Source organism: Carettochelys insculpta, chromosome 11, assembly GCF_033958435.1.
Source record: "Carettochelys insculpta isolate YL-2023 chromosome 11, ASM3395843v1, whole genome shotgun sequence".
In the NCBI taxonomy this organism is placed as follows: Eukaryota; Metazoa; Chordata; order Testudines; family Carettochelyidae; genus Carettochelys; species Carettochelys insculpta.
The window spans coordinates 16,256,208-16,278,568 of record NC_134147.1 but is presented as its reverse complement, the minus strand read 5'-3'; the positions used below and the strand labels follow the sequence as shown (position 1 = coordinate 16,278,568).

General features: G+C 44.5%; 1 protein-coding gene across 1 annotated transcript in view; it reads left to right on the top strand.

The window, feature by feature from the left end:
- AHNAK (AHNAK nucleoprotein) overlaps positions 1–22,013 on the top strand; it is a 39,657-nt gene extending 17,644 nt beyond the window's left edge. The window contains exons 2-5 of the mRNA XM_075006116.1: positions 743–833; positions 1,595–1,745; positions 2,838–3,025; positions 3,535–22,013. Coding sequence (XP_074862217.1) covers positions 1,595–1,745; positions 2,838–3,025; positions 3,535–21,132 — 17,937 coding nt within the window. The 5' untranslated portion in view covers positions 743–833 and the 3' untranslated portion in view covers positions 21,133–22,013. The remainder of the gene's footprint in view (positions 1–742; positions 834–1,594; positions 1,746–2,837; positions 3,026–3,534) is intronic.
- Positions 22,014–22,361: the final 348 nt, after the last annotated feature.

Genomic DNA, 22,361 nt, shown 5'->3' with positions numbered 1-22,361 from the left:
ATGAAGTGCTGAATATGCATTTCAGCGCTTCATTAGTAAACTTTGAAATGGCCATTTGCGTGGCCATTTCGAAGTTTTGGGCTAGTGTAGACACGGCCATTAGGAACAATTCATTCAAAAGTGCCACGATTCCAGCTTGTTGCCTGGGCTCTCTCGTTCTCTGCCCTGGGCCATTCTCACACCCTGAGCTCTGCTGGGACATGAGTGAGTGGGATGTGGGCCCGGCTGGTCGCAGGGGTCTGAGGGGAGGGTCTGTGGGCACAGGTAAAGCCTCCAGAAAACCTTCACTTGGTTTGTCCTGCTTGCCCCAGGTCGGGGTTGGTTCACCGTGACGCAAATCTCCTGCCTTTCCACCTCGTTTTTTCAGAATACCTCGGTGGTCTTTTAGGGCGAAATCCATTAAAGTCAAAGGCAAAATGCTCATTGATTTCAGTGGGGCCAGGATTTCTCCCTCAACATTTATTTTCACATTCTGGACATAATCCATTTCAAACAGTGATATTTAGCTCTTCTCAACCGCTTTTCATCTCCCTCCGAAGCACTTAAATAACTGGCACTCGAGCCTCAGTGTCTTCTGCCTTGGATTGTTTTCCGTCGCAGCATGAGTAGGTCAGATACTAGTGGCTTTTATAAGAACCTACAACTGTCTTGTTGGACTCATCCTAGAGTGGACCAGGAAAAGCTAAATGTAAAATACTTACCAACAGGCAGTTTATTAAGAACTTTTTGAATTCTCCATTAGGCTGGGAAACTGAAACGAACTTTACTGAAGGTTGGCAAGCGAAGAGTGGAATTCCTGGGGCGGTTCCAGCCAGGACCAAAGTCCCAGCAAGGTCAGTCAAACAGGATCAACCCATACATCCGTCATCCCTTTAACAAAAAAACATGCTTGATTCTTGTTTTCTCTGTTTCACCTCCTGCAATATCAATGGCAGATGAAATGCAGACTGTGCAAAAAGCCAGCACAAAGCCTGTGCGAGCACCTGCATCCGCATTGTCCAAGCTCTCTATAGAGATGACTTTCACCTGCTGCAGTTTATGCTTTGCGAGGTAGGGGCATGGAAACTGTGCCCAGCCCTTGCCCGTCCAGACTCTCATAGACTCGTAGAATCCTAGGGCTGGAAGAGACCTCAGGAGGTCATCAAGTCCAGCCTCTTGCCTACAGCAGGTCAACTTCCAAAGCTAAACTCCAGAGATAAAAGCAAAAACCCCTGACTATTCTGATCTAACCCCATTGTGTAGACTTCTGGAGTTCAATGCGGCTGCACTCCAGTAGCTGAAGACAGAACTGGGCCCAACGATTACAACTTTGACTTGTAAACTTTTCTGTCGGTGTTGTTTTAAGAATGTAAGAATGCCCAGACTGGGTCAGACCAACGGTCCGTCTAGTCCTCACCCTGTCTTCTGCTACTGGCCAACGCCAGATGCTTCAAAGGCAATGAACAGAAGAGGGCAATTATCAGGTGATCCACCCCCTCTCAGCCAGAGAATCGGGGACACCCAGAGCATGGGGTTGCACCCTGACCATCTTGGCCAATAGCCATTGACGGACCTGTCCTCCATGCGCTTAACCCATTATTTTCCCACCATTTAGATGGAGAAGGAAGAAGAGGAAACAAGGGAGATCCTGCTCCCTAACTGGCAGGGCAGCGGCTCTCACGGAATCACCATCAACCAGACGGAAGATGGCGTCTTTGTGAAGGAGGTGGTGCAGAGTTCCCCTGCAGCCAAAACGGTGAAGGAAGGTGAGGGCAGCACACCGACCCGGAAGCAGCCTGTGTTGCTGCAGGAGGGTGGTGGTGCATTGGGGCCGATGTATTGCGTGAGAGGATGAGGATTGTGGGAAATTCTGATTCCATTTCCCTCGCAGCCCTTATTTCACTGTAATTCTCTCAGTGCTGCTTCTTTAGCTTTCAGGCAGCTTGTTTAGATGGCTCCTCCTGCGTGGGGCTCCTTTCCCTGTTCTCTGCTGATGGACGCTCCTCTCCGTCTCTCCCTGTCTGTTTGCCTCTTCCCTGAGGCGGGGCTTTTCCTGACACCTCAGCTTCTCTCTCCTTCCTGTGCTGTGCTGGCGGCATAGCCTACATGTGATCCGTATTACTGCAGCCTGTGCTGCACAAATACATGGGGAGACAGACCCTGCCTCAGTGAGCTCACCGCCTAAAACTGATAGTGGGTGGGAGGGGAAAAAGAGGCAGCAGCAGGGGAAGGGACTGCCCAGTGTCTGTGTCAGAGCTGGGAATAGTGCCCAGTAACCCTTGCTCCAACTTCCTTGACCCTACAGTACTCCTAGAGCCCTGGGTAGGACCCAGGAGTTGTGACTGTCAGCATGGCCTGCTCAAACTGACTAGATGCCACTGATCTCTCTGCTGGAAACAGAATCCTGGGGCCATCTAGTGCCTTACCCATTGGACAGTGTTGCTTCCACAGCGTGTTTGGGGCCTGCTCCAAGGTGCCAAACCTCCGGCTGCAGAGCTGTCTCACTTTCTGCCTAGAGGCAGGATTTGGTAACCAAGGGCTCCATGTGGTGTTGCAGGGGAGCAGGGCGCAGCCCACAGAGACGTCTGGGGCACCATGGCTGTGGGCCTTTCCTCCAGCCACCTGGAAATGCAGTAGGGAACTAGCAGTACGGGGGGTAGCAAGAGTTTTCTGATTAATCCCTCTAGGTTTCTGCCAGCAGATCACAGCTGTGAGCTGAGCGCTGGCAAAGTTGTCCCTGTGGAGGCTGCAAGGCCCTTGATATTTTGATCGGCCCTGTGTGTGACCAGGTGAGATGTGTTTATTGCTGGGGCCCTGGCTTGCCAGCGCCATTCACTCCGTTCTCTCTGTGTCTGCAGGGGATCAGATTGTGAGCGCCACCATCTATTTTGACAACCTGCAGTCTGGCGAGGTCACACAGCTGCTGAACAGCATGGGCCACCACACGGTGGGGCTGCGGCTGCAGCGAAAGGGGGACAAGTCTCCATTGCCGGGACAGTCATGGTCACACGATGTGTTCTCACCTAGGAGCCAGGAAGTTGTTCTGGTGAGTGAGTGAGGGATGCATGCTCCCAGCGTGAGGATGATGGGAGGGAAAGGGAAGGCTGCCCAAGCATTCCTGCAAACTGCTCCAGATGGAGAGCTAAATGGAATTATTCCACTGCAGAATTCTGGCTGCCACCTCTGATGTCAGGAATCCTCCCAGCCAGAGAGGGTATTGCAGAAAGATGCCTAATACCCCTGAGAGGTCACTGAGGAGGTGGGGAGGAAAGCAGGGCGAGCGAGGCATACTGAGTTAGCTTCTTGGTGGGGGCAGCAGCTCTTGTGAATGTGCAGCTGCCTGCAGCAAAGAGCAACACGACTCAGGGTGACTTGACCCTTTGCCACAGCAACACCCCTGAACAAAGGAGATGCAAACTGCAACTCTTCAGGAGGGAGTCAATTCCAATGATTATCTGCATATGTTACTTTGCGGCAGCACTAGCCAGTCTCCCCCTTCTCCTTCGCATCTCTCCGTGGGGCGCTCCGATGTTAAGCAATGTCTCTTATTTCCAGAGTGGGGATGATGAAGAGTACAGGAGAATTTACACAACGAAAATTAAACCACGTCTGAAGTCGGAAGATGCAGCAGAAGCTGAACACACAGAAAGCAGAACCATTACCGTCACCAAAAAGGTCACAGCGTACACTGTAGATGTCACTGGACATGAGGGGGTGAAGGAGATTGACATCAGCAGCCCTGAATTTAAAGTTAAGATTCCGAGCCATCAACTCACCCATATAGCCACAACGGAAATTGAAAAAGAACCTGCGAAAACTGTGATCAAAATACCGCAGGTGGATTTGTCTGGGAAAACAATACAAACAACAGACTTTAGTGTGGGGGTTAAAGGTAGACCTGGTGGCATCTCATATTCTGGACCAACAGTTGAATCATCAACCAAAAGGCTGGACATTGGTGCCCCTGACGTGTCCGGAATTGAAGCAAATGGTCAGAGGGGAAACCTGGATACAAATATTCATATTACAGGCCCTAAAGTAATTGAAAAAAGGGGCAATTTGGGCATAGATGTGAAAACCAAAGTTCCAGGAGGCAAACTGCCACAATTGGATATTTCCGGCTCCCAGATAAGAAGTGAAACAGAAGGTCCCAAAGTTGATGTATCATTTTCAAAAGTCAAGGGTCCCTCAGTTGACATTTCTGGCCCTAAGATTCAAGGAGATATCAAAGCACCAGGGGTGGATGTGCCTACTTCCAGCATTGAATGTGATATGCAGGACATTAAAGCTCCAGGAATTGACATTGGAAAAATAAAATTGCCTGTAATGAAGATGCCTAAATTTGGCATCTCGCCTGCAGCTTCTGATATTGATGTTCAAGCACCACAAGCAGGTGTAGATATTTACGCACCAAAGATACAGGCTCCTCCCCTGGATATTACAGGGGAAGGTGTTGACATTGCAAAGCCAGACGTGGGTTTGGCTCTCAAAGGACCTCAGTTGAAGGGCACAGTAGAAGTGTCCTCTCCAACACTAGAAGGCCCCACAGTTGGTGTGAAGGGCCCAAAGATTGATCTTGCGGCTCCCGATATTGATATTCAGGGTGGTGAAAGCAAAATAAAATTGCCCTCAATGAAATTTCCTAAATTTACTGCATCAGATTTCAAAGGGGAAGGTTCTGGTGTGGATGTGACTCTTCCAAAAGGGGAAGTTGCTGTTGCTGGTCCGAAGGTAGACATCAGCATGCCAGATACAGACACTGGAAGAGAGTGGAAAGTCCCCAAATTCAGGAAGCCTGAATTAATTAGCCAGACACCAAAAATCTCTATGTCAGATGTGGACCTGAGTCTGAAAGGCCCTAACCTGAAGGGAGATGTGGGTATTTCAGGGCCCAGCATCAAAGGGGATCTGAAAGGGCCCACTGTGGACATTAAAGGCCCGAAACTAGACATTGACACTCCTGGCATTGACCTTGTAAGTCCTGAAGGTCAGCTGAAAGGACCCACATTCTCAGTGCCTTCTTGGAAAACTTCACCGTCAAAAGTATCCGTGCCGGATGTGGATGTGACTCTGAAAGGGCCTAAACTGAAGGGAGACGTGGATGTTTCTGTTCCACAGATAGGAGGAGATTTAAAGGGACCTCAGATTGACATCAAAGGTCCCAAACTAGGTATAGATGCTCCTGACATTGACACTAAAGGGCCAGAAGGACACCTGAAAGGCCCCAAATTTAAGATGCCTGAAATGCACATCAAGACCCCTAAAATCTCCATGCCTGACATCGATTTGAATCTGAAGAGTCCTAAACTGAAAGGCGATGTGGATGTTTCAGTGCCAGAGCTGAAAGGGGAGTTGAAGGCTCCTGGAATTGACATTAAAGGACCCAAAGTGGACATTGATGTGCCAGATGTGGATGTCCACGGCCCAGATGGTAAACTGAAAATGCCTAAACTGAAAATGCCAAAGTTCAGTGCGCCTGGGCTGAAAGGGGAAGCACCAGATGTGGATGTTACACTTCCAAAGGGGGAGGTGGATATTTCCGTTCCCAAGCTACAAACTGATGCTCCAGGTCTGGATGTTGAAGGACCCGAGGGAAAAGTAAAAGGCCCCAAATTTAAGATGCCTGAAATGCACGTCAAGACACCAAAAATCTCCATGCCAGACATTGGTTTGAATTTGAAGAGTCCTAAACTGAAAGGAGACATGGATGTCTCTGTTCCAAAAATAAAAGGTGATTTGAAAGGTCCTGAATTAGACCTTAAAGGCCCCAAAGTTGACCTTGATGCACCAGCTGTGGATCTTCATGGCCCTGAGGGTAAGCTGAAAATGCCTAAATTGAAAATGCCTAAATTTGGTGTGCCTGGGCTGAAAGGGGAGGGACCAGGTGTGGATGTTACACTTCCAAAGGGGGAGGTGGATATTTCTGGTCCCAAGATAGACATTGATGCTCCAGGTTTGGACATTGAAGGGCCAGAAGGACACCTGAAAGGCCCCAAATTTAAGATGCCTGAAATGCACATCAAGACCCCTAAAATCTCCATGCCTGACATCAATTTGAATCTGAAGAGTCCTAAACTGAAAGGCGATGTGGATGTTTCAGTGCCAGAGCTGAAAGGGGAGTTGAAGGCTCCTGGAATTGACATTAAAGGACCCAAAATGGACCTTGATGCACCAGATGTGGATATCCACGGCCCAGATGGTAAACTGAAAATGCCTAAACTGAAAATGCCGAAATTTGGTGTACCTGGGCTGAAAGGGGAGGGACCAGACATAGATATAACACTGCCAAAAGGGGATGTGGGTATTTCCGGTCCCAAATTAGACACTGATATCTCTGTTCCAAAGATGGAAGGTGATTTGAAGGGACCCAGCATTGACATTAAGGGTCCCCAAATTGGTATTGAAGGTCCCCAAATGGATATAGACATGCCTGATGTGGACTTGGAATGTCCGGAAGACAAACTTAAAGGCCCCAAATTTAGGATGCCTAAAATGAACATTAAGGCCCCCAAATTTTCCATGTCAGATGTTGACCTGAATCTGAAGGCACCTAAACTGAAAGGAGAAGTGGATGTTTCTGTTCCAAAGATGGGAGGTGATTTTAAAGGACCCAGCATTGACATTAAAGGACCCACAGCTGGTACTGATGTTCCTGATATTGACCTTGAATGTCCAGAAGCCAAACTGAAAATGCCAAAAATGAAGTTTCCAAAGTTTGGCACGTCTGGATTGAAAGAAGAGAGCCCTGACATGGATGTGTGCCTTCCTAAGGGAAAGGTGGATATTTCTGGTCCCAAAGTGGATATTGACACTCCAGATTTGGACATTGAAGGACCGGAAGTTAAAATGAAAGGCCCCAAATTTAAGGTGCCTGAAATGCACATCAAGACTCCTAAAATCTCCATGCCAGACATTAACCTAAATTTGAAAGGTCCCAAACTGAAAGGAGACATAGATGTTTCCATTCCAAATGTTGAAAGTGGTTTGAAAGGTCCTGATGTTGACATCAAAGCCCCCTCAATAGATATTAATGAACCAGATATTGAACTACCAGGTTTAGGTGGAAAACTGAAAATGCCCAAAATGAAGATGCCTCAGTTTAATGTATCAGGCCCTAAACTGGAAGGACCTGATATAGATGTAACCCTGCCACAGGCAGAGGCTGACATTTCAGCCCCCAAGGTAGATATAGAAGCTCCAGAACTGGACATTGAAGGCCCAGAAGGCAAATGGAAAGGACCTAAATTTAAAATGCCTAAACTGAATATTAAAGCACCTAAAATCTCCATGCCAGATGTGGACCTGAATCTCAAGGCACCAAAAGTGAAGGGTGAAATGGACGTCACTGTTCCAAAACTAGAAGGTGATTTGACAGGACCTGACATTGATATAAAAGGGCCAAAACTAGACATTGAGGCTCCTGATGTGGATCTTGAGTGTCCTGAAGGAAAACTGAAAGGACCTAAATTCTCAATGCCTTCTTGGAAAATGTCACCATCAAAAATATCCATGCCCGACGTGGACTTGCATCTAAAAGGGCCCAAACTGAAGGGAGACGTGGATATTTCTGTCCCAAAGATAGAAAGTGACTTGAAGGGACCTGAGGTTGATATAAAAGGCCCCAAACTGGACATAGAAACCCCTGACATCAACATTGAAGGGCCAGAAGGAAAACTCAGAGGTCCCAAATTTAAGATGCCTGAAATGCATATCAAGGCCCCCAAAATCTCTGCTCCTGATGTTGATCTGAATTTAAAAGCCCCTAAAATAAAAGGGGAGGTGGATCTCTCAGCTCCTAAACTGGAAGGTGATTTGAAAGGTCCAGATATTGATTTCAAAGGACCCAAAGTTGATATTGATGCACCAGATGTGGATATTCATGGCACAGAGGGTAAATTCAGAATGCCCAAATTCAAAATGCCCAAATTCAGCATACCTGGATTCAAAGGGGAAGGACCAGAGGTGGATGTCAAGCTTCCAAAAGAGGAAGTGGATATTTCTGGTCCCAGTATAGACATTGATGCTCCAGAATTGGATATTGAGGGTCCAGAAGGAAAGCTGAAAGGTCCCAAATTTAAGATGCCTGAAATGAACATCAAAGCACCAAAAATATCCATGCCAGACATTGACTTAAACTTAAAAGGTCCCAAAATGAAGGGAGATGTGGATGTTTCTGTTCCAAAGATAGAAGGTGACTTGAAGAGTCCAGAATTTCACGTCCAAGGCCCCAAAGTTGACATTGATGTACCAGATGTGGATCTTCATGGCCCAGAGGGTAAATTCAAAATGCCTAAATTCAAAATGCCCAAATTTAGCATGCCTGGCATCAAAGGGGAAGGACCAGAGGTGGATGTGAAGCTACCAAAGGGGGGGGTGGATATATCTGGGCCCAAGGTAGACTTAGATGCTCCAGATGTGAACCTTGAATGTCCAGAGGCAAAGCTGAAAGGCCCCAAATTTAAGATGCCTGAAATGCACATCAAGGCACCTAAAATCTCAATGCCAGACTTTGATTTGAATCTGAAAGGGCCTAAAGTAAAAGGAGACATGGATGTTTCTGCACCAAAGATTGAGGGTGATTTGAAAGGGCCTGAGGTTGATATCAAAGGCCCCAAACTGGATGTTAATGTTCCTGATGTTGATATAGCGGGCCCAGAGGGAAAATTGAAAGGTCCAAAATTTAAGATGCCTGAAATGAATATCAAGGCACCTAAAATCACCATGCCAGATTTTGATTTGAATCTGAAAGGCCCTAAATTGAAGGGGGATGTAGATGTTGATGTACCAAAACTAGAAGGTGATTTGAAAGGACCTCAGGTTGATATCAAAGGTCCCAAAGTGGACATTGATGCTCCTAATGTGGATATTGAAGGTCCTGATGGAAAATGGAAAGGCCCCAAATTTAAGATGCCTGAAATGCACATCAAAGCACCTAAAATCTCCATGCCAGACTTTGATTTGAATCTGAAAGGCCCTAGAGTAAAGGGGGATGTGGATGTTTCTGTGCCAAAGATTGAGGGTGATTTGAAAGGGCCTGAGGTTGATATCAAAGGCCCCAAATTGGATGTTGATGTTCCTGATATTGACATAGAGGGCCCAGAGGGTAAGTTGAAAGGCCCCAGATTTAAGATGCCTGAAATGCACATCAAAGCACCCAAAATCTCCATGCCAGACGTTGATTTGAATTTGAAAGGTCCTAAACTGAAGGGGGATGTGGATGTTTCTGTTCCAAATATTGAGGGTGATTTGAAGGGTCCCGAGTTTGACATCAAAGGCCCCAAGCTGGATGTTGATGTTCGTGATGTGGATCTTCATGGCCCAGAGGGTAAATTCAAAATGCCTAAATTCAAAATGCCCAAATTTGGCATGCCTGGGTTCAAAGGGGAAGGACCAGAGGTGGATGTGAAGCTACCAAAGGGGGATGTGGATATTTCTGGTCCCAAGATAGATATTGATGCTCCAGATTTGGATATTGAAGGTCCTGAAGGAAAGTTGAAAGGACCCAAGTTTAAGATGCCTGAAATGAACATCAAGGCACCTAAAATCTCCATGCCAGACATTGATTTCAATTTGAAAGGCCCTAAACTGAAGGGAGATGTGGACGTTGCTGTACCCAAAACTGAGGGTGAATTGAAGGGTCCCGAGTTTGACATCAAAGGCCCCAAGCTAGATGTTGATGTTCCTGATGTGGATCTTCATGGCCCAGAGGGTAAATTCAAAATGCCTAAATTCAAAATGCCCAAATTTGGCATGCCTGGGTTCAAAGGGGAAGGACCAGAGGTGGATGTGAAGCTTCCAAAAGGGGAGGTGGATATTTCTGGGCCCAAGGTAGACTTAGATGCTCCAGATGTAAACCTTGAATGTCCAGAGGCAAAGCTTAAAGGCCCAAAATTTAAGATGCCTGAAATGCACATCAAGGCACCTAAAATTTCGATGCCAGATGTTGATTTGAATTTGAAAGGCCCTAAACTGAAGGGAGATGTGGATGTTTCTGTACCAAAAGTAGAAGGAGATTTGAAAGGCCCTGAGCTTGATATCAAAGGTCCCAAATTAGACATTGATGCTCCAGAGGTGGATATTGAAGGTCCTGAGGGAAAATGGAAAGGCCCCAAATTTAAGATGCCTGAAATGCACATCAAAGCACCTAAAATCTCCATGCCAGACTTTGATTTGAACCTGAAAGGCCCTAAAGTGAAGGGGGATGTGGATGTTTCTAAACCAAAACTAAAAGGAGATTTGAAAGGGCCTGAGGTTGATATCAAAGGCCCCAAACTGGATGTTGATGTTCCTGATGTTGATATAGAGGGCCCAGATGGAAAATGGAAAGGCCCGAAATTTAAGATGCCTGAAATGCACATCAAGGCACCTAAAATCTCCATGCCAGACTTTGATTTGAACCTTAAAGGCCCTAAAGTGAAGGGGGACGTGGATGTTTCTGTTCCAAAGATAGAAGGGGATTTGAAGGGGCCTGATTTTGACATCAAAGGCCCCAAAGTTGACATTGATGCTCCAGATTTGGATCTTCATGGTCCAGAGGGTAAACTCAAGATGCCTAAATTCAAAATGCCCAAATTTGGAATACCTGGTTTCAAAGGGGAGGGACCAGATGTTGAAGCAAGCCTTCCGAAAGGGGACATTGATTTATCAGGCCCAAAAATAGACATTGAGGCTCCTGATTTTGATATTGAGGGTCCAGAAGGAAAACTGAAAGGTCCTAAATTTAAGATGCCTGAAATGCACATTAAGGCACCCAAAATCTCCATGCCAGACATTGATTTGAATTTGAAAAGCCCTAAACTAAAGGGAGATTTGGATGTTTCTGTTCCAAAAATTGAGGGTGATTTAAAAGGGCCTGATTTTGACATCAGAGGACCCAAAGTTGACATTGATGTACCAGATGTGGATCTTCATGGCCCAGAGGGTAAACTCAAAATGCCTAAATTCAAAATGCCCAAATTTGGCATGCCTGGGATCAAAGGGGAAGGACCAGAGGTGGATGTGAAGCTTCCAAAGGGGGAGGTGGATATATCTGGGCCCAAGGTAGACTTAGATGCTCCAGATGTGAACCTTGAATGTCCAGAGGCAAAGCTGAAAGGCCCCAAATTTAAGATGCCTGAAATGCACATCAAGGCACCTAAAATCTCAATGCCAGACTTTGATTTGAATCTGAAAGGGCCTAAAGTAAAAGGAGACATGGATGTTTCTGCACCAAAGATTGAGGGTGATTTGAAAGGGCCTGAGGTTGATATCAAAGGCCCCAAACTGGATGTTGATGTTCCTGATGTTGATATAGAGGGCCCAGATGGAAAATGGAAAGGCCCGAAATTTAAGATGCCTGAAATGCACATCAAGGCACCTAAAATCTCCATGCCAGACTTTGATTTGAACCTTAAAGGCCCTAAAGTGAAGGGGGACGTGGATGTTTCTGTTCCAAAGATAGAAGGGGATTTGAAGGGGCCTGATTTTGACATCAAAGGCCCCAAAGTTGACATTGATGCACCGGATGTGGATATTGAAGGTCCTGAAGGAAAATGGAAAGGCCCCAAATTTAAGATGCCTGAAATGCACATTAAGGCACCTAAAATCTCCATGCCAGACTTTGATTTGAATCTGAAAGGCCCTAAACTGAAGGGGGACGTGGATGTTTCTGTACCAAAGATTGAAGGTGATTTGAAGGGGCCTGATTTTGACATCAAGGGCCCAAAAGTTGACCTTGATGCACCAGATGTGGATCTTCATGGTCCAGAGGGTAAACTCAAGATGCCTAAATTCAAAATGCCCAAATTTGGAATACCTGGTTTCAAAGGGGAGGGACCAGATGTTGAAGCAAGCCTTCCGAAAGGGGACATTGATTTATCAGGCCCAAAAATAGACATTGAGGCTCCTGATTTCGATATTGAGGGTCCAGAAGGAAAACTGAAAGGTCCTAAATTTAAGATGCCTGAAATGCACATTAAGGCACCCAAAATCTCCATGCCAGACATTGATTTGAATTTGAAAAGCCCTAAACTAAAGGGAGATTTGAATGTTTCTGTTCCAAAAATTGAGGGTGATTTAAAAGGGCCTGATTTTGACATCAAAGGACCCAAAGTTGACCTTGATGCACCAGATGTGGATCTTCATGGCCCAGAGGGTAAACTCAAAATGCCTAAATTCAAAATGCCCAAATTTGGCATGCCTGGGATCAAAGGGGAAGGACCAGAGGTGGATGTGAGGCTTCCAAAGGGGGAGGTGGATATATCTGGGCCCAAGGTAGACATAGATGCTCCAGATGTGAACCTTGAATGTCCAGAGGCAAAGCTGAAAGGCCCCAAATTTAAGATGCCTGAAATGCACATCAAGGCACCTAAAATCTCAATGCCAGACTTTGATTTGAATCTGAAAGGGCCTAAAGTAAAAGGAGACATGGATGTTTCTGTACCAAAGATTGAGGGTGATTTGAGAGGGCCTGAGGTTGATATCAAAGGCCCCAAACTGGATGTTGATGTTCCTGATGTTGATATAGAGGGCCCAGATGGAAAATGGAAAGGCCCGAAATTTAAGATGCCTGAAATGCACATCAAGGCACCTAAAATCTCCATGCCAGACTTTGATTTGAACCTTAAAGGCCCTAAAGTGAAGGGGGACGTGGATGTTTCTGTTCCAAAGATAGAAGGGGATTTGAAGGGGCCTGATTTTGACATCAAAGGCCCCAAAGTTGACATTGATGCTCCAGATGTGGATCTTCATGGCCCAGAGGGTAAACTCAAAATGCCTAAATTCAAAATGCCCAAATTTGGCATCCCTGGGTTCAAAGGGGAAGGCCCTGATGTGGATGTGAAGCTTCCAAAGGGGGAGGTAGATATTTCTGGGCCCTCAGTAGACATAGAGGCCCCAGATTTGAACATCGAAGGTCCTGAAGGAAAGTTGAAAGGTCCCAAATTTAAGATGCCTGAAATGCACATCAAGGCACCCAAAATATCCATGCCAGATGTTGATTTACACTTGAAAGGCCCTAAGCTGAAGGGGGACATGGATGTTTCTGTTCCAAAGATTGAAGGTGATTTGAAAGGGCCTGATTTTGATATCAAAGGTCCCAAAGTTGACCTTGATGCACCAGATGTGGATCTTCATGGTCCAGAGGGTAAACTCAAGATGCCTAAATTCAAAATGCCCAAATTTGGAATGCCCGGGTTCAAAGGGGAGGGACCTGATGTCGATGTAAGTCTTCCGAAAGGGGAGATTGATATCTCAGGCCCAAAAGTGGACATTGATGCTCCCGATTTGGATATTGAGGGTCCCGAAGGAAATCTGAAAGGTCCAAAATTAAAGATGCCTGAAATGCACATCAAGGCACCCAAAATCTCCATGCCAGATGTTGATTTACACTTGAAGGGTCCTAAAGTGAAAGGAGATATGGATGTGTCTCTTCCAAAGATTGAAGGTGATTTGAAGGGGCCTGATTTTGACATCAAAGGCCCCAAGGTTGACCTTGATGCACCAGATGTGGATCTTCATGGTCCAGAGGGTAAACTCAAAATGCCTAAATTCAAAATGCCCAAATTTGGAATGCCCGGGTTCAAAGGGGAGGGACCAGATGTCGATGTAAGCCTGCCGAAAGGCAACATTGATATCTCAGGCCCAAAAGTAGATATTGAGGCGCCTGATTTAGATATTGAGGGTCCAGAAGGAAAACTGAAAGGTCCTAAATTTAAAAAGCCTGATATGCATTTTAATGTTCCTAAAATCTCCATGCCTGATATTGATTTAAATTTGAAGGGTTCTAAGCTGAAGGGAGATATGGATATTGCTGTTCCCAAAGCAGAGGGTGATCTGAAAGGTCCCAGTATTGAAGTGAAAGGACCAGATATGGATCTTGATGTCCCAAAACTTGATATAGAAGGAAAGACCAAAAAATCTAGATTTAAACTTCCTAAATTCAGTTTTTCTGGCCCTAAAGTTCAGACCCCTGATGTGGATGTGAAACTTAAGAAATCAGATATTGATATATCTGGGCCAAAGGTGGATGTGAATGCTCCAGATGTGGACATTCAGGGGAAAGCAAAGGGATCCAAATTTAAAATGCCATTCCTGAGTATTTCATCACCTAAAGTGTCAATGCCAGATGTGGAGTTAAATCTAAAAAGTCCTAAACTGAAAGGAGACTTAGATGTTTCTTGCCCAAAGCTAGAAGGGGATTTAAAAGGGCCTGAAACTGACATCAAAAGCCCCCATATAGAAATGGAGGCACCAGACATCAATATTCATGGCCCAGAAGGTAAACTCAAAATACCCAAACTAAAAATGCCTAAATTCGGCATGACTGGGCTTAAAGGAGATGGACCAGATGTAGATGTAAACCTACCAAAGGGGGAAGTGGATGTTTCAGGTCCCAAGATAGACATTGATGCTCCAGATTTGGAAGTAGAAGGTCCTGAGGGCAAAGTGAAAGGCCCCAAGTTTAAGATGCCTGAAATGCATTTTAATGTTCCTAAAATCTCCATGCCAGACATTGATTTGAATTTGAAAGGCCCTAAATTGAAGGGGGATGTGGATGTTTCAGTTCCAAAATTGGAAGGTGATTTGAAAGGCCCTGAAGTCGATATCAAAGGTCCCAAAGTTGACATAGATGCCCCTGATGTGGAGATTGAAGGTCCAGATGGAAAATGGAAAGGCCCCAAATTTAAGATGCCCGACATGCATTTTAAAGCACCTAAAATCTCCATGCCAGACTTTGATCTGAATTTAAAAGGGCCCAAATTGAAGGGAGATGTGGATGTTTCTGTTCCAAAATTGGAAGGGGATATCAAAGGCCCAGAAGTTGATATTAAAGGTCCCAAATTGGACATAGACGCTCCAGATCTTGACATTGAGGGACCAGAGGGAAAACTGAAGGGTCCTAAATTTAAGATGCCAGAAATGCACATCAAGGCACCTAAAATCTCCATGCCAGATATTGATTTGAATATGAAGGGTCCTAAATTGAAGGGGGATGTGGATGTTTCTGTTCCAAAATTAGAAGGGGATTTGAAGGGCCCAGAAGTTGATATCAAGGGCCCCAACCTGGACCTAGATGCCCCCGATGTGGAGATTGAAGGTCCAGATGGGAAATGGAAAGGCCCCAAATTTAAGATGCCCGACATGCATTTTAAAGCACCTAAAATCTCCATGCCAGACTTTGATCTGAATTTGAAGGGTCCTAAAATCAAGGGAGATATGGATGTTTCCGGACCTAAAGTGGAGGGGGATTTGAAAGGTCCTGAGTTTGATATCAAAGGCCCCAAAGTTGACTTAGATGCCCCTGATATTGATATTGAAGGTCCTGAAGGAAAGTTGAAAGGTCCTAAATTTAAGATGCCTGAAATGCATTTCAATGTTCCTAAAATCTCCATGCCAGACATTGATTTGAATCTGAAAGGACCTAAATTGAAGGGGGATGTGGATGTTTCCGTTCCAAAATTGGAAGGTGATTTGAAAGGCCCTGAAGTCGATATCAAAGGTCCCAAAGTTGACATAGATGCCCCTGATGTGGAGATTGAAGGTCCAGATGGAAAATGGAAAGGCCCCAAATTTAAGATGCCCGACATGCATTTTAAAGCACCTAAAATCTCCATGCCAGACTTTGATCTGAATTTAAAAGGGCCCAAATTGAAGGGAGATGTGGATGTTTCTGTTCCAAAATTGGAAGGGGATATCAAAGGCCCAGAAGTTGATATTAAAGGTCCCAAATTGGACATAGACGCTCCAGATCTTGACATTGAGGGACCAGAGGGAAAACTGAAGGGTCCTAAATTTAAGATGCCAGAGATGCACATCAAGGCACCTAAAATCTCCATGCCAGATATTGATTTGAATTTGAAGGGCCCTAAATTGAAGGGGGATGTGGATGTTTCTGTTCCAAAATTAGAAGGGGATTTGAAAGGCCCAGAAGTTGATATCAAGGGCCCCAAGTTGGACCTAGATGCCCCCGATGTGGAGATTGAAGGTCCAGATGGGAAATGGAAAGGCCCCAGATTTAAGATGCCCGACATGCATTTTAAAGCACCTAAAATCTCCATGCCAGACTTTGATCTGAATTTGAAGGGTCCTAAAATCAAGGGAGATATGGATGTTTCTGGACCTAGTATGGAAGGAGATTTGAAAGGTCCTGAGTTTGATATCAAAGGCCCCAAACTGGATGTTGATGTTCCTGATGTGGATATTCATGGCCCAGAAGGTAAACTGAAAATGCCTAAATTCAAAATGCCCAAATTTGGCATCCCTGGGTTCAAAGGGGAGGGCCCTGATGTGGACGTGAAACTTCCAACGGGGGAGGTGGATATTTCTGCCCCCAAAGTAGACATAGATGCCCCAGATTTGAATATTGAAGGTCCAGAGGGAAAGTTGAAAGGTCCCAAATTTAAGATGCCTGAAATGCATTTTAATGTTCCTAAAATCTCCATGCCAGACGTTGATTTGAATTTGAAAGGTCCTAAACTGCAGGGGGATGTGGATGTTTCTGTTCCAAAAGTAGAAGGGGATTTGAAAGGCCCAGAACTTGATCTCAAAGGTCCTAAAGTGGATGTAGATGTCCCTGATGTGGAGATTGAAGGTCCAGAAGGGAAGTGGAAGGGCCCCAAATTTAAGATGCCCGACATGCATTTTAAAGCACCTAAAATCTCCATGCCAGATTTTGATCTGAATTTAAAGGGGCCCAAATTGAAGGGAGATGTGGATGTTTCTGTTGCAAAAGTGGAAGGAGATTTGAAAGGCCCGGAAGTCGATATTAAAGGTCCCAAATTGGACATAGATACCCCTGATGTGGAAGTTGAGGGCCCAGAAGGAAAATGGAAAGGTCCCAAATTTAAGATGCCTGATATGCATATTAAGGCACCCAAAATATCAATGCCTGATGTGGACTTCAACCGCAAAGGCCCTAAGCTAAAAGGAGACCTAGATATTTCTGCACCTAAGTTGGAAGGGGATTTGAAAGGTCCTGAAATTGATATCAAAGGTCCCAAAGTGGATATTGATGCACCAGACATCGATATTCATGGCCCAGAAGGAAAACTGAAAATGCCCCACATGAAGCTGCCTAAATTCAGCATGCCTGGGTTCAAAGGGGAAGGCCCAGATGTGGATGTAAATGTTTCGGGTCCTAAGGTAGACATTGATGCCCCTGATTTGGATATTGAAGGGCCTGAAGGAAAATGGAAAGGTCCAAAATTTAAGATGCCTGAAATGAATATCAAGGCACCTAAAATATCCATGCCTGACATTGATTTAAATTTAAAAGGGCCTAAAGTTAAAGGAGACATGGATATTTCTGTCCCTAAGACAGAAGGTGATTTAAAAGGTCCTGAGATCGAAATTAAACCCCCCAAAATGTCTGTTGATGTTCCTGATGTTGACATTGAAGGTCCAGAAGGAAAACTGAAAGGTCCTAAATTTAAAATGCCTGAAATGCATATGAAAGCACCCAAAATCTCCATGCCAGATTTTGACTTGAATTTAAAAGGGCCTAAACTGAAGGGAGACATAGATGTTTCTGTTCCAAAGTTAGAAGGGAATTTGAAGGGTCCTGAACTTGACATTAAAGGCCCCAAACTGGACATAGATGCTCCTGATATTGACATTGAAGGGGCTGGAGGAAAACTGAAAGGTCCCAAATTTAAGATGCCTGAAATGCACATCAAAACCCCTCAAATCTCTGTGCCAGATGTAGACCTGAATCTAAAGGCACCTAAACTGAAAGGAGATATAGATCTTTCTGGTCCAAAAATAGAGGGTGATTTGAAAGGTCCAGAATTTGATATCAAAGGACCCAAAGTGGACATTGATGCACCAGAAATTGATATTCATGGTCCTGAGGGAAAACTGAAATTACCCAAAATGAAGCTGCCTAAATTCAGTACTCCTGGGCTCAAGGGGGATGGCGTAGACGTTGATGTAAGTCTTCCAAAGGGAGAGGTTGATATATCAGGTCCCAAGATAGATGTTGGAGCTCCTGATTTGGACATTGAAGGTCCAGAAGGAAAACTGAAAGGGCCAAAACTTAAGATGCCTGAGATGCATTTTAAGACACCTAAAATCTCTATGCCAGATATTGATTTAAATTTGAAAAGTCATAAAATTAAGGGAGACTTTGATGTTTCTCTTCCCAAGATTGAAGGTAATCTTAAAGGTCCTGAAGTTGATATCAAAGGTCCAGAATTTGAAGTTAAAAGTCCTGAGCTTGATGTTGAGTGTCCAGATGTGACCACTGAGGGCCTTGAAGGAAATGTTAAACTTCCCAAATTTAAGAAACCAAAATTTGGGTTTGGAATTAAAAGTCCCAAGACAGAAATCAAATCTCCTGGAGTGGATATTGCTGTCCCAGAAGGCGAACTGAATGTGGAGTCTCCTGATATTGGCATTTCTGGCAAAGGAAAGAAAAGCATATTTAAGATGCCAAAACTTCATATGAGTGGCCCTAAAATTAAAGGAAAGAAGGGTGGATTTGATGTGAATCTACCCAGTGGTGACACTGACATAAATTTGAAATCTTCTGATTTAGATCTGAATGTAACTGGTCCAGATGCAACTATAAAAGGAGATATTAATGTCAAATCCCCCAAAGGAAAGAAACCAATGTTTGGGAAAATCTCCTTTCCAGATGTTGAGTTTGATATTAAGTCACCTAAGTTCAAAGCTGATGCTTCTGTGACAGCTCCTAAAATGGAAGGAGAATTTAAAACACCTGATTTGGAAGTTTCCACACCAGGTATCAAAAGCGACATAAAGTCACCAGGTCTTGACATTACAGCCCCCAATATCAGAACAAATTTCCCTGATGTTAATATTGAAGGCCCTGATATCAACCTTAAGAAACCCAAGGTCCAACTTCCAAGTGGAAATGTTGATATAGTTGGTCCCAAAATGGAAGGTGATCTGAGAATTCCAGGTATTGACGCAAACATTAATGCCCCTGACATCAAACTGAAAGGACCTACAGTGAATTTGCCTTCGGTGGACATCTCTGCTCCTTCATTCTCAGCATCTGATCTTGATATTAACTTGAAAGGACCAAAAGTAAAAGGTGATGTCAGTCTTCCCTCGGGAGAATTGCAAGGTCCAGAAGGAAAACTAAAATTTCCCAAGTTCTCGCTAGGGAAACCAGGTTTGCCTTTGGAAGGAGTGGAGGTGCAGCTCCCCTCAGCAAGCATGGATGTTTCAGCTCCAAGTATCGAAGGAGGTGTCAGTGTTCCTGCAGCTGAAGGACTAGATGCAAAACTGAAGGGACCTGAGGTGACTATGCCATCAGTAAACCTGTCAATGCCCCAAGTCTCTGGGCCTGATTTTGATGTAAACTTGAAAGGACCAAAACTAAAAGGAGACCTGCATGCTTCTAGGGATCTTACAGGTCCAAAGGTGGACATACATGCACCAGATGTTGATATAAAAGGCCTTGGAGGAAAGCTTAAAATGCCCAAGTTTAAATCACCAACTTTGGAGGGACCTCAAGTAGATATGAGCATAGAAGGGGAAACTGGATTTTCTGCCCCGCAAATTGAGGGGGGCAAGAAAATGCCAGGCATGGATATACATGTCAAGGCCCCAGATCTTGGTATCAAAGGGCCTGCAGTGAAAATGCCATCATTAGGTATTTCTGCCCCAGATTTTGATGTAAATTTGAAAGGACCAAAGTTAAAAGGAGATCTTGATCTTTCCGGTGGCATTAAATCCCCCCAGGTGGCTGTAGATGTGCCAGATGTTAACTTGGAAGGGCCAGGGGGCACCATTAAACTTCCTTCTCTGAAGCTCCCGCAGTTTGGCATTTCTAGTCCTCATGTTGAGGGGTCTGGCATGGGTGTGAATATTGAAGGACCACAAATTAAAGGAGACCTTGCCGGCTCAGGGATTGATGGAGAGTTGAAAGGGCCTACAGTTAAAATGCAGCCACTTAAAGTTTCAGCTCCAAAAATCTCCACATCTGATATTGATATGACATTAAAAGGACCAAACCTAAAGGGTGATGTTAATATTGCTGGTGATCTTAAAGGCCCAAAAGTTGGAGTGGAAGCACCAGATATCAGCATTAAAAGTGCAGGTGGAAATATTAAAATGCCTTCAGTTCAACTGCCCAAATGTGATATTTCAGGTTCCCAAGGCATGAAAGTTTCTGGGGTAGGTTTTACTGCTGATGCTCCTGATGTCAGTTTAACAGGTCCTGCCTTCAATGTATCAACTCCGAAAGTTTCTGGGTCGGATTTTGATGTAAATTTGAAAGGGCCTAAAATCAAAGGAGGTTTTGGCATTTCTGGAGACATGAAAGCTCCACAGCTTTCATCCTCTGGTTTTGATGCAGAAATGAAAGTGCCAAATGTTGCAGGTGGTTTTCATGTCTCTGGACCAAAGCTAGAGGGTGGTCTGGAAGGTCCCAAGGTAGGAATCAAAAGTCCTGGCATAGATGTGAATTTTCCACAAAGTAACTTAGAAAGTGCATCAGGAAAAGTGACATTCCCCAAGTTGAAATTGCCGAAATTCGTTTATTCAGGACATGAGGTAACGGGAAGAGAAGTAGGGGTTGATGTTAACTTCCCTCAGCCAGATGCTCGTCTCCAGGTAGGTGGGGTGGAGGCTGAGTGTGAAGAGCCAGATGCCAAACTTAAGAAATCGAAAATTAAAATGCCAAAGTTTAATTTTTCAAAACCTAAAGGCAAAGGTGCCAGTGTTGGCACACCGGAAGCCTCGGTGTCCGTTTCAGGGTCTAAAGGAGATTTGAAAAGTTCCAAGGCAAGTCTAGGTTCTACAGAGGGTGAATTGGAGGGAGGGGACGCCGCTGCCACTTCAGCTAAAGGGAAGTTTTCATTATTTAAAAGCAAAAAGCCACATCATCGGTCATCTTCCTTTAGTGATGAACATTCCTCCCAGTCAACCCCCACTGGCACCCTGGAGTTTGAGTGCAGCTCAGGAGCAGAGAAAGAAAAACAGGCCAAGATGAAATTTGGAACATTTGGGGGGATAGGGTCAAAAACTAAAGGATCTTATGAGGTAACTGGAAGTGATGATGAAACAGGAAAGATGCCAGGGAGTGGGGTCTCGTTAACGGCCAAGAAATCTCGCCTGTCTTCCTCTTCGAGTAATGACAGCGGGACAAAAGGGGGGTTCCGAGTGCCAGTGGTAGAACTGACCGTTGCCAAAAAGAAAGAGTAAAGCATCTGTGTATATATGTCTGTATATATATATATCTTCTGTGTGTCTGTATATAAATTTCATAGCTTCAAATACTTTTCAATCTCAGCAATAAAATGAATGGCACCTAGTGAAATATTAGAGTTTGTGTTGCCTACCCAAAAGAGAGGAGATTTTTAAAAGCAAGTGTCTGTGCCACAGTTCATCTGACGTATTTGAAAGTTTCCTTAAGTTCATGACTTTGGTTTGTGCATTAAATGCTGAGAGCTTAAGTTTACTAGCAAGCTATTTTGATATCCTTTTTATTTTACTGGATATTTTCAGTGTCGGTTTGTGGAAATAATGTTTCCATTTTCATTACCTTTTGGCTTTTATTTGCAGGGCTTACTTTTCTATATTGAGAATGGATATATTGAAAACACTGTAAAATATATAGATACAACTGAAATATGTCACTTTGCCTTATAAAGTGGGGTTTTAAATGATTTGGAGTGTTTATCAGAGAAAACTGTGGTTTCTATTAGCTTTGGTAGTTGTGATGGTGAGAAAAGTACCCCCAGTTTAATTTATAGCTAGAGAACCTGGGCTGCTTATGACAAATGTCATGAAGAAAAACAGAATTTACCAATAAAAAAACTAACCTTTACAGTATATGTTTTGGCTGAATGCAACTGATACCATCTTAGTGGTCGACATATGTTTGTTTCATTATTTGTATTATAAGAGAGGACTTTTCTTAGTTATCATGCAAAAATCTGTGATGGCCACTTTTCTGATATTTGTTATAATTTCTGTTAGCGTATCTTGATTTAAAAAAATCTTTCAGCACTTTAATGGCAAATTAATTGAGAATGTAAGAAGATTGATCTTGTAAAATGCAAATAAACTGTTTATTAACCTTGCTCTTCTGTTGCTTTGCTGTGGTAGGATTTGGGGATTAAAAAGCTCTAGCTGTCTTAGCTCCCATGCCCCAGCACAGGTGGAAAAGCTTCTCAATGCCCAGCTCTCTGCTCCCCTCCCCTGGATCAGCTGGAACTGACCCTACATAGACTCCTCTCACTCACCTGTTTTGGACACAGGTGTTCCAGCTGACGCTCCCCTGCTTTTGCTCCCTCTAATTCCCACGCCCCAAGCTCCTTATTCCTCTACCAGACACAGCCACTCTAGCAGTTTCTTCCTGCAGATACTCATGGAACAGTGTCTGACTCATGCTCCCTTCCCTTCTGGTCCCGGACCACCTGAAGAACTCC